The 12,624-nt window shown below is 51.3% G+C and overlaps 2 protein-coding genes across 2 annotated transcripts; both read right to left on the reverse strand.

Annotated features, from left to right (window-relative positions):
* Nucleotides 1–2,084: 2,084 nt before the first annotated feature.
* On the reverse strand, nt 2,085–8,115 carry LOC136542645 (putative MYST-like histone acetyltransferase 1). The gene is made up of 9 exons (XM_066535171.1): nt 7,368–8,115; nt 6,946–7,034; nt 6,715–6,774; nt 6,346–6,558; nt 5,819–5,887; nt 5,059–5,220; nt 4,815–4,908; nt 4,550–4,692; nt 2,085–3,177 (listed from the first exon to the last, which is right to left on the reverse strand). Exons 1-9 carry the CDS (start codon nt 7,663–7,665, stop codon nt 2,974–2,976), a joined length of 1,332 nt encoding a protein of 443 aa, XP_066391268.1. The 5' UTR covers nt 7,666–8,115; the 3' UTR covers nt 2,085–2,973.
* Nucleotides 8,116–8,342: 227 nt separating this feature from the next.
* Nucleotides 8,343–11,253, reverse strand: LOC136542644 (uncharacterized). Its single transcript, XM_066535170.1, has one exon. It carries the CDS (start codon nt 9,811–9,813, stop codon nt 8,425–8,427), a length of 1,389 nt encoding a protein of 462 aa, XP_066391267.1. The 5' UTR covers nt 9,814–11,253; the 3' UTR covers nt 8,343–8,424.
* Nucleotides 11,254–12,624: the final 1,371 nt, after the last annotated feature.

Consider the following 12,624-nt stretch of genomic DNA (forward strand, 5'->3'; position numbering starts at 1 on the left):
GCCCCCCATGGCCGCCCTTGCCTCCGCTCGCCCGCGCCGCGCCACATCGCCCGCTCTCTCTCTCCCCTCCCCCACCCTGCCGTGCCACCCCCAGCGCCGCGCCTTGCCGAGCGGCCGCCCCCCCCCCCCTCGCCGCGCCGTTGCCCACGGACTGGCCGCCCGTGCCGCCGGCCAGCGGCCCTCCTCCGCCCTCCACTACCGTCATCGCCTTAGCCTCGCCTTGGCCTCCACGCCGGCCTCGGCCGCGGGCCGCCATGCCGCCCTCCCACCGCTGGCCTCGCCCGCCTTGCCGGCCTGCCCACGGCCGCCGTGCCTCCCGCGCCCGTCGAGCCGGACTCGCCGCGCGGAGCTCCGGACATACTTACACAAATAAAGAAAAAGGATAGTGAAAATAATTTCTTACATAAAAACGACTGCATGTGTAGAAGCAACGCTCCGCTGAGTCCGAATGTTTCGATTGAAAAACATGGGCTGGGAAACCACAGTCGCAGTTAAGGACAGGGAGGTCAAGAGGGACGGGGGCATCTTTGCTAGACGCGTCGGGGTATAATTCTCGAGGACGACCCCGTTTTCGTCAAAACTCCTCCCAAAACATTTCTTGCATCTAACAAAACGGATGTAATTTAGCAAACATAAATCAAAACATCACAAATAAATGTCAATGAGAACCATAACTACAATACAACCAATTTCGTTCTAAAAACCCAAAGCAGTTAACATTAAACCATAAATCTAGGGGTTTTCATTTGATGCACAACAATGAACCCATAACATAACTACATGCGCCTAGGTTTGCTAGCTTTTTCATGCCTTGACATCATCCTACGGTTGTATAATACATATATTGATGGATACAATGAAACCCTAAGTGATGAAGATTATTACGTTCAAAAATCCAACTAATACATACCGAATTGATGCGAAAAAAACTGGGAGGGGAGCGAGGATACCTTGCTCTCGAAGATTTACGGATCAAATCAAAGTTTCCAAGGTCTAATATGTCGATTCGTGAGGTAGGATGAAGTGGAGAGAGAAAAAACCCGAGAGGGAGGAGAAAGAAAAGGAATAACGCTCGGGCAGAAAGGTTGGCCGGGGTTAAATGACAGTGAGCTCGGTGCCAGTCACTCTGCGCGTCGAGCTCGGTGCCAAGATCTACGGTGTCGAGACGTGTTAGCTCGACGTCAGCACCAATGACATCGAGCTAAGAGTCTATTTTCTGAATTCTTTTCGTCGAATGTCTATTCGTGAGAAACTTAGAAAAAATGGCTAAAATATAAAAAATTCGGTAGGTACTGCAGGTTCAGCGAGGGGCGGCAGAGACGTGGCCGGGGCCGGCTAAACAATTCGGATTAAGGGCTGGGCGCGTCCTGAGAGTCCTCGACCCAACCCCATCACCGCCACGCGACGCGATGCCAGGGAGCATGTGGGGCCGTGGGGGCCGCGCGGCGGGGCAACGGACAAGCGGAGAGAAGCTGGGCAGAGGGATCCTCATCCGTGCCTCCGCTCCGTCCGCAGTCCGCACACCGCTCTCGCTCACGCGGCGCGAACCGCAAGCGGAAGACGCCGTCCGCCGCGCCGCTGAAGGAGCCCCCCGAGGAATAGGATTAGGCTAGCTAGACTAACCATCGGAGACACAGCGGCTGTGAGCGCATGATTATAGGGCCTCGTGAGAAAGCGGCCGCACCGGTATTAGCGTAAAGCGGCTGTGGACTAGTACTAAGATAGGCATGGCACTGGCAGGACCACCGGTCCCAATCATGCGTGCCTGTGCATGGGTGTACGTGTACACGAGCCATCTATCCCAAACCACTGAGCCTTGATGCCTTTTTTCTGATGAGGAACATACTGTAGGATGGAAACAGGGTTCTTTACTCAACGGCTTCTTCCACCATGAAAACTCCAAAAGCACATTACGCTACACGTTCTCAGCCAGCAAAGCCAAACGACCGAGTCACGCGTAGATGCACGGAGCTGCGAGTTGACGCTGCGGCAGTAGGAGTAGGAATGTAGGATGGTCTCGCGCTCGCTCTCGCGCTCTATCTTTAAATAGGGTCCTCGTGGACCGGCTAAAAAAACAGCTAATGTTAATTTATTACGAGAGAAAAACACTATTATTTTATACAATAAGTTCAAGCAAACAAGGGCAGACAGTCGAAGCGTCGAACGCACGCGCCAGCACAGCAACAGCGCGGCCTGAATGAGAGCAGAGCGTTCGGCCCCCACGCCACGACGGATCTCATCTCGTCTCCGTCTCCGTCGGCATCCCCCGCTTGAAGGCTGAATCCGCAACCGCATCTGTCGTCTTCCACCCAGTCCTTGCACCCCAGTTTGTTTCTGTCCCCCACCCATTCGTGCCCCTCACGGGTCACCGGGCTCATGGGCACGCCGCAAGCACGTACGCCTACACGGCTACACGCGTGCGTGCCCCACGCCCCGGCCGGCCCCATATTGGCGCGCACAGGTGCATGCCGGTACGCCCAATCTGCTACAACGGCCACGCCCAACGTGCAACACACAGCAACGGCAAACAGAAATGCACGCATGAACGAACCTGGGCATGGCACGGGGCCAGCCCACCCTTTCCGAGTGAGTGACTGGGCAGGATCCGTATCTGGCAATGGCCACTCGGGCGGCACAGTCAGCAGATCAGCCGCACAGCTGTGTTTCCCTTCAATCATGGGGACGTAGACCAGTCTCACTTCGCACTTCGCAGGCTGGTTCCACACCCTGATTTAGATATCAATGAAAAAGGATGGCATGCTTGATGCAAGGGGAATCAAGAGTTGGGTTATGGTTCTTTCGCTTCCGGAGACTACCACGGCACAAACACAACACAACAATGTGGCTGTTACAAGTTGTACGGTTTCACGGTACAGGAGGGAAGTAAACTGAGGGGTGATCCTAGTAGCAAATGTTATGTACAGGGACATCGGTCAGGGCATCTAATCTGGGGCCGGGGGCAGCTGCGCCTTATTAGCCTTGCTCCTTGTAGGGAGTCCAGATCAGCTTGCTAACGTCGACGTCCAGGCCACCCCGACCCGCCGCCTTGAGGTGGCGGTCGAGGACCTTCGGGTCAGCGCAGATGACGTGCTGCCCTTTGCGGTACTGGATTAGGTCCAGGCTCTGCAGCGTGCTCAAAATGTCATCTGCTTTTATTGCCGTCATGTCACTCAGTTCCTGCGTGCAAGTACAAGAGCTTGTTAGGAACAGTTGAAACTGCATGTACGAACGATCTGGTTCAAATTGATGATTACTCCTAGATGACATGGTAGTGTTATGCTACCATTTGGATTCAGATTCATTTATGAATGTTAAGAGGAACAAGCTATTATGTATATGTCTTCATGAAAAAAAGTGAACTCCTAAGGTCTGCTATGACCATGTGCACTCTACCAACATACACTGTGGTACAGGTCAGGGACAAGAAGGCAGCAACAATTGAAGATCAGAATACAATTATTCCATGTACTCTCATCAGATCATCTGCTTTGCATATGTCCAAATGTTTTTAGAGCTGCAGCAACACGAATAGGAAGGCACAGACAGAAGGCCCAGAGAGCACATGGATAATGTCCTTCCGTGGAGGAAGTTTCTGCAAATTTCACTGGGTGCATGTGGCTCTGTCAACATACACTGGGTTTTACAGTTATAGAATTGAAGCTATTCAGTACAATTCTTACTCGGATTGCTGCAATCCTTGCACATCTGATGTTAAAAGTTACAGCTGCCTATGATATGATATATGTTACTATTTACAAGTTTAGTCTCTTCTATGATGTTATAGTGGTTTCAGTAAACAAACATGATTCTCCTAGGAGTGAAAAAAAGCATTGGCTAACTGCTCCATTTAGCAGTTTTTTGGTAAAAAAATCTAATGCTTGAAGAGCTAAAGCCAGGTATAACAATCTACTGCCCGTATATACTGCCTCCCTGAATGGCACTATGGCAGCGACACAGTACACTGTGCTGACAACTACAATTCCATAAATATATCCAGAAAAATCCAGATGATGATATGTACCACCAAATTAGTCGCTTCACATGCACCCAAAAGTTTCAGGGCCCAGGCAAGACGTGTAGGATGACTAAGGTGAAAAGCCAGTTTTTCTACAAGATAACAGCACGTTCGTACAGCTGACTCCACTGGCATTTTAAGATATGTTTGGAAAGAAGATCTTGGAACTGGACTAAACCCAAACATTCCTGAGGTGATCTTTCTGATCCAAAAACACCCTTAGCATACATTAAGTTCTAGAATACTACTAAATGTCCTTATTTAGGGAATGCTTGACTAACGCACAATTGCAGCACAGAAAATCCACCTGCGTATTGAAGTATAATCTATGAAACACAGGCATAACCCCTTTTTGTCATAGACCAAGGGTTAGGTAGGGTAACCTTTTTTGTCATAGACCAAGGGTTAGGTAGGGTAATTCGAGGAATTATGGCCAAGAGAAAGTTTCTTTCTAGAACTTCTGTAACATAATTCAATCAGCTTTTGAAATTTGTACAACAAAAGAAAAGGTATATCTGAATGGAAGGGTGTTACCTTTATAGATATGTTGCCCTTATGTTTTTTTAGAATTTCTAGAAGCACTCTAGTCCAATAACCTCTATAGCTGAGCAGACCAAGATCAGAAAGAGGGCGCTCTGGTGTCCCAACTTTACCTTCCTTCTTGGAAAGTTCATATGCTACAACAGCAAAAACAGTTCTTCAGTGAACAAAATGTCTAAAGTACTAATTTTTGTCCCACAAGATATTCAAAATTGAGTGATTATATGATGGAATATATAACATCAGAGGCCATACTTACAGAAAGCAATCAGGAACTTCCCATATCCTTTTCTTTGGTATGGGGGGAGAGTGAGAATGCAAGCCAAATTATAAGATTCTTCAGAGTGTTTTTCCTGCAAAGAGAGAAACCAATTCAACAGAATGCAGATATATGTTCTCTAGCACCAAATGATCCACTCCACTGGCGGAAACATATCTTGTACAGAAACTACTGAAACAACTTAACAAAATATAACATAGATTCGTATCGTTGTGAACTTTACCTTAGAGAAATATCCCACCATATGACATCCCCGATCATCACATTCGCAGAGGACATAAAACAAGAACAAATCAACATCATAGTACAATGTCTTGTGATCAAGAAATAGCTTGGCCAGATAACAAAGATTCTGTCCATAAACCTTGTTCTTCTTCCCATCAACCTGTCATTGTACAAGCGTTATTCCAATTACTATCCTCCAGAGTAAAATCAAGCAGCTTGAAAACAGAATTTCATCACTGATAAGAAAACTGCTGAATGTCAGCAATTGTGGCTCTTAACTTCTACATGTTCTTGAATAATACATGTCTATGATCCGTTCCTAAACATTACAGCCATGGGTTTGAAAAGATCCTTTAGTTGACCAACTACAACTGAACAAAACATTCTGGTGCTATAATTTTCTAGAATCAGCAAAGTAATTGGCTAACAAAGTGAATGCATGGACTTATTCCACATTTTGCTAGAAACTCTTAAGACATTCTAGCCTACCCAAACCTTCTTGGGATCAAAAGGCTTTGCTGTTAGTTAATGCATGAGCTATAACTACTTAACTACTGGTACAGTATGTATATGTAAGTAACTATTCACAGAACTGTAGCTGAGCCATCTTCTCAAAATCTTTGCTATTGCTCAAAGGCGGCAGAAGTAAAAAATTGATACCCAATCAACAAGATGTCAACAAAACCAACAGGATAAAAAATTAAGATGTCCGAATAGAAAATACTTATGGAAGAAGCTAAGCTGGATACAAAACTTACCTCGAACATCGACAGAGTTCCACTTCTATAGATTTCATCACCTGGGGGGTGCTTAAGATCGCACTTCTTCTGTAAAAGCAAAGAAAATGATATTAAGAACCACTTCCAGAAACCATCCACTGTTTTGGGGGGTGGGTGGGTGTGGCTTTGTCATGTGTAGTTGGCTAGTTGCTCAGCTATTTAAAGTACTGTATGATTACTTATTGAGTATTGATTAATAGCAAGACATGCCAAACTGCGTGTTGTATGACTAATTTCGTATGGTTATTTGTTTGCTTCAATATATGGATGTTTGCTGATACAGTACAATACCATCTACAACTTCTAGTTGCTGTCTTGATAGTCTAGTTCCTGCTTTCTACTTTGTGGATGGCCAGTCTAGCACCTAGGTTAAAACTAAACAGAAATTGATGATAGATGAGTTTAGACAAACAAGGAGGGAACTAATACGAGTTTTTTTTATCTCATAGTAGTAGCATGTATCTAACAAATAGGCAAGGTATAAAGCACAAACAAGTATAGCTCACCATGTGCCTCTGAAGCTGTTCTTTGCGCTTCATGAAGTTGAGGCAAAATTCACAGAAAAACAGCTTCGGGCAGTCATTGTACTCTGGTGGAAAAGGAGAGAAATACCATGTATCTATCTCATATCTCCCAAGTTCAATCTTCGTGATATTTTTCACCTTTGTGAATTCTTCATGTTCCCGCAAGCTGGCTGCATCAAGCTCCTCATGTCCTTGCTACCAAAACGATTGAGGACAAATGAGCAAGAAATATTTTTTGCACTGAATGCGCAGAGAGATAATGCCTCAACTAACATTCAGATAATAAATCTTCACGTATCATTTAAGTGAAAATAGTAAATGTGCAATAAGTAATAACAATCTGCAGCATACCTCCACATGCGTTTCATCAATTTTACGCTTCTGGTGCCGTGTCATCTTTAAGCTAGTTGCCTGGATAAAAATCAAAAGATAAACATATTAAGCATTCATCTTGCAAAAGCGGTGTTGTCAATAAAAGCTAATGTTGGCAATCAAGTGGTGCTGCCACTGACTAAATGTGAAGAAAATGGTATAGCTGTCGTTAGTGTGTATAGCAACATAACAGGGTGCATTTCCCTTTACCTTATCTTCTACTTTCTCATCAACATCGGTCTCGACAGTATCAAGGTCAAGCTGCTCAAGCTTAACCCACTCGTCGAGTCTTCTATTGACTGCGAGTTCAAATCATTTAAGATATATCAGTATACAATTATCAGAACAGACTGCAGTTAATACAAGAGCCCAGCCTTAACTCCAACTAAAATTGTCGGAAGAAGTTTGTTACTCTACTAAAGTTATCTACCACCAGAACGATCATTGCTGAAATGTGCAAAGGTTTGAAACAGAAAGCTAAATTCATCACAAAAAACGTTCCAGTTAAATGTATTCTGCACCCAATCAGCCAGTTAGCTGGCAAGGGCAAAATTCCCCAAAGCCGAAGAGCACAAAACCTAACCCTAGACAGCAAACATCCTGACGAGACGTGAGGCAGGGGAGGCTCTTACACTCGGTGTAGTGGACGTAGTACTCGTAGTCAGCAGGGGAAGAGGAAGCGGAGCCCTTGCGGCGCTCGATGACCTTGACCGGGTGGAGCTTCTGGTCGCGCCACCGGCACATCACGCGCGTGCCCACCTCCAGGGGAAGGTGCGCCGCCCACGACGCGGACGCAGCCGAGGACCTCAGCCTCCTCTCCATGCCTCCTCCGTTCGACGAGGCGCCGGCCCCGTTGCACGCCGTGCCCCCGGCTCCGCCACCGGCGGCGGAGCCATTCTCCGGTGCGGTCGACGCTTCCATGGAGCCCATCTCGTCGTCAGAGCCGGAGCGGATCCGATGTGAGCGGTTCGGGGTTGGGCCTTCTGGACTGTTTGTGGCCTTCGGCCTTTCTGGACTGTGCTGGTCCAGAACTCCGGATGACTTGTGGGACCCAGACGTAAGAAGCTCTGTGTGTGGGCTAACTTGCGCCACGTCGGCCCAGTTTAATTGATTGATCAAAGCTATAGCGACGACATTTCCTCCCTTCTTTCTTTTCTTCTGGAATAACAGTGGTCTTCTTCTTTCTTCAGTCTTCACTCACTCACAGGTCACAGGTCACACTCACAGAGCTCAGATCATGGCCATTGTCCAGTGACCTGAAGCGGAGTATTTCATTCGTATACAACAGTGTAAGATGTAATTTTTTAGGAAGATGTATTATCATTTTTTTTATCATTGCTTCTTGAGTTCTTGTGAAAGACGTTTAGGACCTGAAGCCGTTCCATGCTATAAAGGGTTGTCAGTAGTCACTCGATACTACATACCTCGCAATTTACAGTTCAAAACGATAGCGATCATTTTTTACACGCCACTAATGGTACTATGGTGCACAAAACATGTGAATTAAATGAGTAAACATGAATCGGATTAGGAAGAGGAATTTATGAGGTGAAATTTAGCCGTTGAATTGAAGATGTACATGTACTTGTCACTCAAAAATCCGTCGCTCATCATGCGAGATGATTTTTCTTTCCACTGCAGTGCAGCACAAACCGCAAACCAGCTCAAACTGTCAAACACAGGCTTATATTAGGAAGAGCATAGTCCCCTGTCCTTGGCCAGAGCCTCAGCCGCCCTCCTTCCGGACACGAGCGCGCCGTCGAACGTGGACGAGCACCAGTGGTCACCGCACACGTACAATCCGTCACCCACTCTCGGGTCCCTCCCCGCCGGTGTCGTGGGCGGCGTCTGGTCCGGCTGCGCGAACCCGATGCGATACGTCCTCAAGTGCGTCCACGACGCGACCTCTCCGGGGCTGAACCACCCACCGAGCTCACGGACCACTTCGTCGGCCAGATCGGCGTCCTCCCTGTCGGCGAACGAGCCGACGAGGGACACGGACACCAGCACCTTGCCCGCCGGCGCGTACGACGGCGCCACGTTGGTCGCGAAGAACATGTTGTTCACGATGCCCTTGCCCGACCCGTTGAGCAGCAGGATGGGGTCCTGGACCGGCGCCCGGTCGGTGGAGAAGTAGAGGCACACGGTGCTCCTCTCCGATTTCTTGGCCTTTTCTTGATTTGATAGCTGCGGCAGGAGCTTCTCGGCCTGTGGCTGCTCGACAGCGACGATGACGCCGAGGTCGCCGGGGATGGTTTCGCCGGTGTCCAGCGTCACACCGGACTGGTCGATGGCGACGGCGCGGGTGTTGAGGCGGACGGAGCCCGCGGGGAGACGAGCCGCAAGCTGCTCCGCAATGGCGCCGATACCGTCCTCCGGCAGGGCGTTGTCGCCGAGGGCGAGGCGCTTGAACACGAGCTCGAAGAGGCGGGACGACGTGTCGAGCGCCGGGTCGAAGAATATCCCGGCGAGGAACGGCCGCAGGAACCGGTCCACGATGGAGGACGAGAACCCGAGCTGCGTCAGGTGCTCCCCCGTGGTCGTCTCTGGCGCCGAGAGGATGACGTCGTCCGGGGTGGCGGCCGCGCGGAGGCGCGTGAGCCCGACGAGGACCTTGTCGGAGAGGGTGCCCACGGGGGAGAACACCGCGGATAGGGAACGGAGCGGGAGGCGGAACGGGTCGGAGAGCAGGTAGAACGGCTCCCCGGCGCCGACGAAGACGAGCGCGCCGGGGTAGAACGGCCGGAGCCTGAGCGCCGGGAAGTCGAGGAGGCGCCGGCACTCCGGATACGCTGTGAGGAAGATCTGGAAGCCCCTGTCCAGGCGGTACCCCTCCACCACATCGGTGGCGACGCGGCCGCCGAGGCGGTCCGAGGCCTCGACGAGCGTGAACGGCACGGAGAGAGACGTCAGGTGCGTCGCCGCGGCCAGGCCCGCGAGCCCGCCGCCGACAATGACGGCCTTCCGGGCGGCCGCGGGGCCCTTCGGCGCGGCGGACGCGGACACGGTGAAGCGGAGCGCGGCATGGCAGTGCGGCTTGGGCGGCGCGGGGAGGAGGTGGGGCGCGGGGACGTGCATGGGCGTTGCGCTTGCAGCGACTAGCGGCGGGAAGAGGCCGGGCGTGCGGTTGGTCCAAATGGGTGGTCTACTGGGAAAGCGTCCATGAACTTGTGGATATGGTGGACTAGTGCATGGACTTGGCGTTTGTGTGGAGACCGTATCTGAGAAACTGCCTGTGGGGTGAGATGTGACGGTGTGTGTGTAGGCTAGGTCCAGGGAGAGAGAGTGGTGGTGCCCGCGTTATCCTCTCTGTCTCTGATAATACTGCACATCAGCACAAGGGGAAGGAACAACTGAAACAAGAGAACTGCTTACGCCTTATTGTGCTGACGACCAAATGACGAGCAGATATCGAAACTTCTGTGGTTGCATGGGCACGAAGATTAGCAATTCCTTTTACGAGAAACTGCAGCAAGCAAGGGTCTTGGCATACAAGATTTGAAAGGAGGGCAGAAAACTTAAACGAAGACTAGCAATTGCTGCTCGGAGATTCACCAATCAGGCACTCAGCCCACTCTGTTCATCTGTTCCACCGTTCAATCAAGCACTTCTTCGCTAGCGTTGCCTGAACGCTGAATTGCTGCTTCCCTATGTTCGAGAACGCCATGACAGTACGGGCCCGGCTGGCGGCGACGGCGAGTCAGCACCTCCGATCCCCTCAATGAGGTGCATTGAAGCGCGCAGCGGGCGACGCGGCAGTGCGGCACGGCACGCGGACGCGGCCAAAGCACGCACGGGATCAGTTCACCACACAGCCATCGTCGGAAGCTCTCGACTCTGAGCAGGAGGCCGTCACCCGCCAGCATGAGCGACCGCAGGTACGGGTACTCGTACCCGCCGCCCCAGGTAAGTGTCCTAACGATGAAGAAGACAACGGATTACATGGACGAGTTGTTCTTGGATAATAATTGCTTCACTATGCTCCTGCTCCTCGTAACACAGGGTACTACAACAACGGACCGCCGGTGATGGCGACGGCGGAGTCGCGAGAGAGAGAGAGGAAGAAGGCCGTGTAGATTTTAGGCCTGTCCGCCAGCCGCGAGCCTACAGGATTCTATCGGAGCCTGTGGGTCCGAGGCACCCTATCGGGCTTCCGAGGGCCAACAAGACGAGCCGATAAGTTCCTGTCGGCTACCAAGTTGCCGCTGGGTTCCTGTCGACAATCCATCGGCCGGTGACTACTCTTACAATTCTTTTCGTCCGAATGCTATATTTACAATTAATAATTAAAATACTATCATTTAAAAAAATTTCCAAGAACTCAGATACTACGAACCTCGCAATTTACAGTTCAAAAACGATAGCGATCATTTTTTGCACGCCACTAATGGTACTATGGTGCCCAAAACATGTGAATTAAATGAGTAAACATGAATCAGATTAGGAAGAGGAATTTATGAGGTGAAATTTAGCCGTTGAATTGAAGATGTACATGTACTTGTCACTCAAAAATCCAACGCTCATCATGCGAGATGATTTTTCTTTCCACTGCAGTGCAGCACAAACCACAAACCAGCTCAAACTGTCAAACATTGTTTGGTTCACAGCGTGGCCTGGGAGTGCTCGCCCAGGCAGCTCGATCAGGCCGCCAGGCGCTCAAAATCGACGGCCTGGGGAGCTGCCTGGCCCAGGCGCCTTCAGCAGGATCCGAACCAAACAGGCCGCCCTCCTTCCGGACACGAGCGCGCCGTCGAACGTGACGAGCACCAGTGGTCAACGCACACGTAGAATCCGTAGATATTTTAGGCCTGTCGGCCCTCCATCGGCCCATAAGCACTCTATCGGCCTTCCGAGGGCCCACAAGCCGCTGTGACCCGCCCGCGAGGCCAGGGCCAGGCCATCTCATATTTTTTTCTGGCCCTTTTCGTTTTGTTTACCCTGCGGTGGGCCAGGCCTGTCCCCAGCGCGAGCAGGAGGGTGGGAGTCAGAGACCCTGAGCTCGAGCTGGCTGGGTGACTGTGATGGGAAGGGAGAGGTACACATACAGACCGACGGGTGGGCCCCGCCACCACGCTGCCTCCATCACCTCCTGACATGAGCCACCTGATCCCGATTGGACAGCTGTTGCTGTTCGTCCGCCTCCCGCTCTCTCCTCCGGTCCTCCCTCCAACTTCTACTGCGTCGCACTCGCACCCCATTGGCCGCCCTCCTGCCGCGCCTTAGACCGTCTCCAACGGTAGAACGTAAACACGAGATCTATTATAGGATTTAGGTCACGTAGAGCAAAGAGTCACGGACGCAAAAAAACCAACCTTCTCCAACAACTAACCCAAAAAGAAGACTCGCAGCTTCCTCTGTCGGTGCCGCTTGCTCCTCCGTCTTCGTCTTCCCCGCAGCCGGCCACCGAGCAGCGAGCTCCGGCGCGAGATCGGGCGAGGCGCTGAGGAAAGGGCGACACAGGGAGTGGACGGAGGCAAGAAACGCCGCGGGCGTAAGCAGAAGAGGAGGGAAGAGGGAGCAGCGAAGGTACAGCGGCGGTCGGACGCGCAGAGCAGTTAGCAGCGCACCAACGGCCTGCGCGCGACGCCGCAGGTCCGCCACGGCGGCCGGCCGACCAACAGCGACGGCAAGGCACGCACAGAAGGCGGCAGCACGGGAGAGACGCAGCAGTAGAGCAGGCGGGAGACGAAGAAGAAAGCGAAGCAAGCGCGAGAGGACAAGGGGGCGGAGGGCGGACGGACGCGAGGGACCGCGGGAGGCGCCGCCGCTGATTCCGCCGCCGCGTCGGGACGGAGCGAGCGACGAAGAGGATGGGGAATGGTGCGTTCCTTTTTTTCTTTGTTTGGCCGATTTGTGTCGTCTCTGTCTGGAGACGTTTATTTGCGTCTC

The sequence above is a fragment of the Miscanthus floridulus genome, chromosome 3 (genome assembly GCF_019320115.1).
Source record: "Miscanthus floridulus cultivar M001 chromosome 3, ASM1932011v1, whole genome shotgun sequence".
Classification (NCBI taxonomy): Eukaryota; Viridiplantae; Streptophyta; class Magnoliopsida; order Poales; family Poaceae; genus Miscanthus; species Miscanthus floridulus.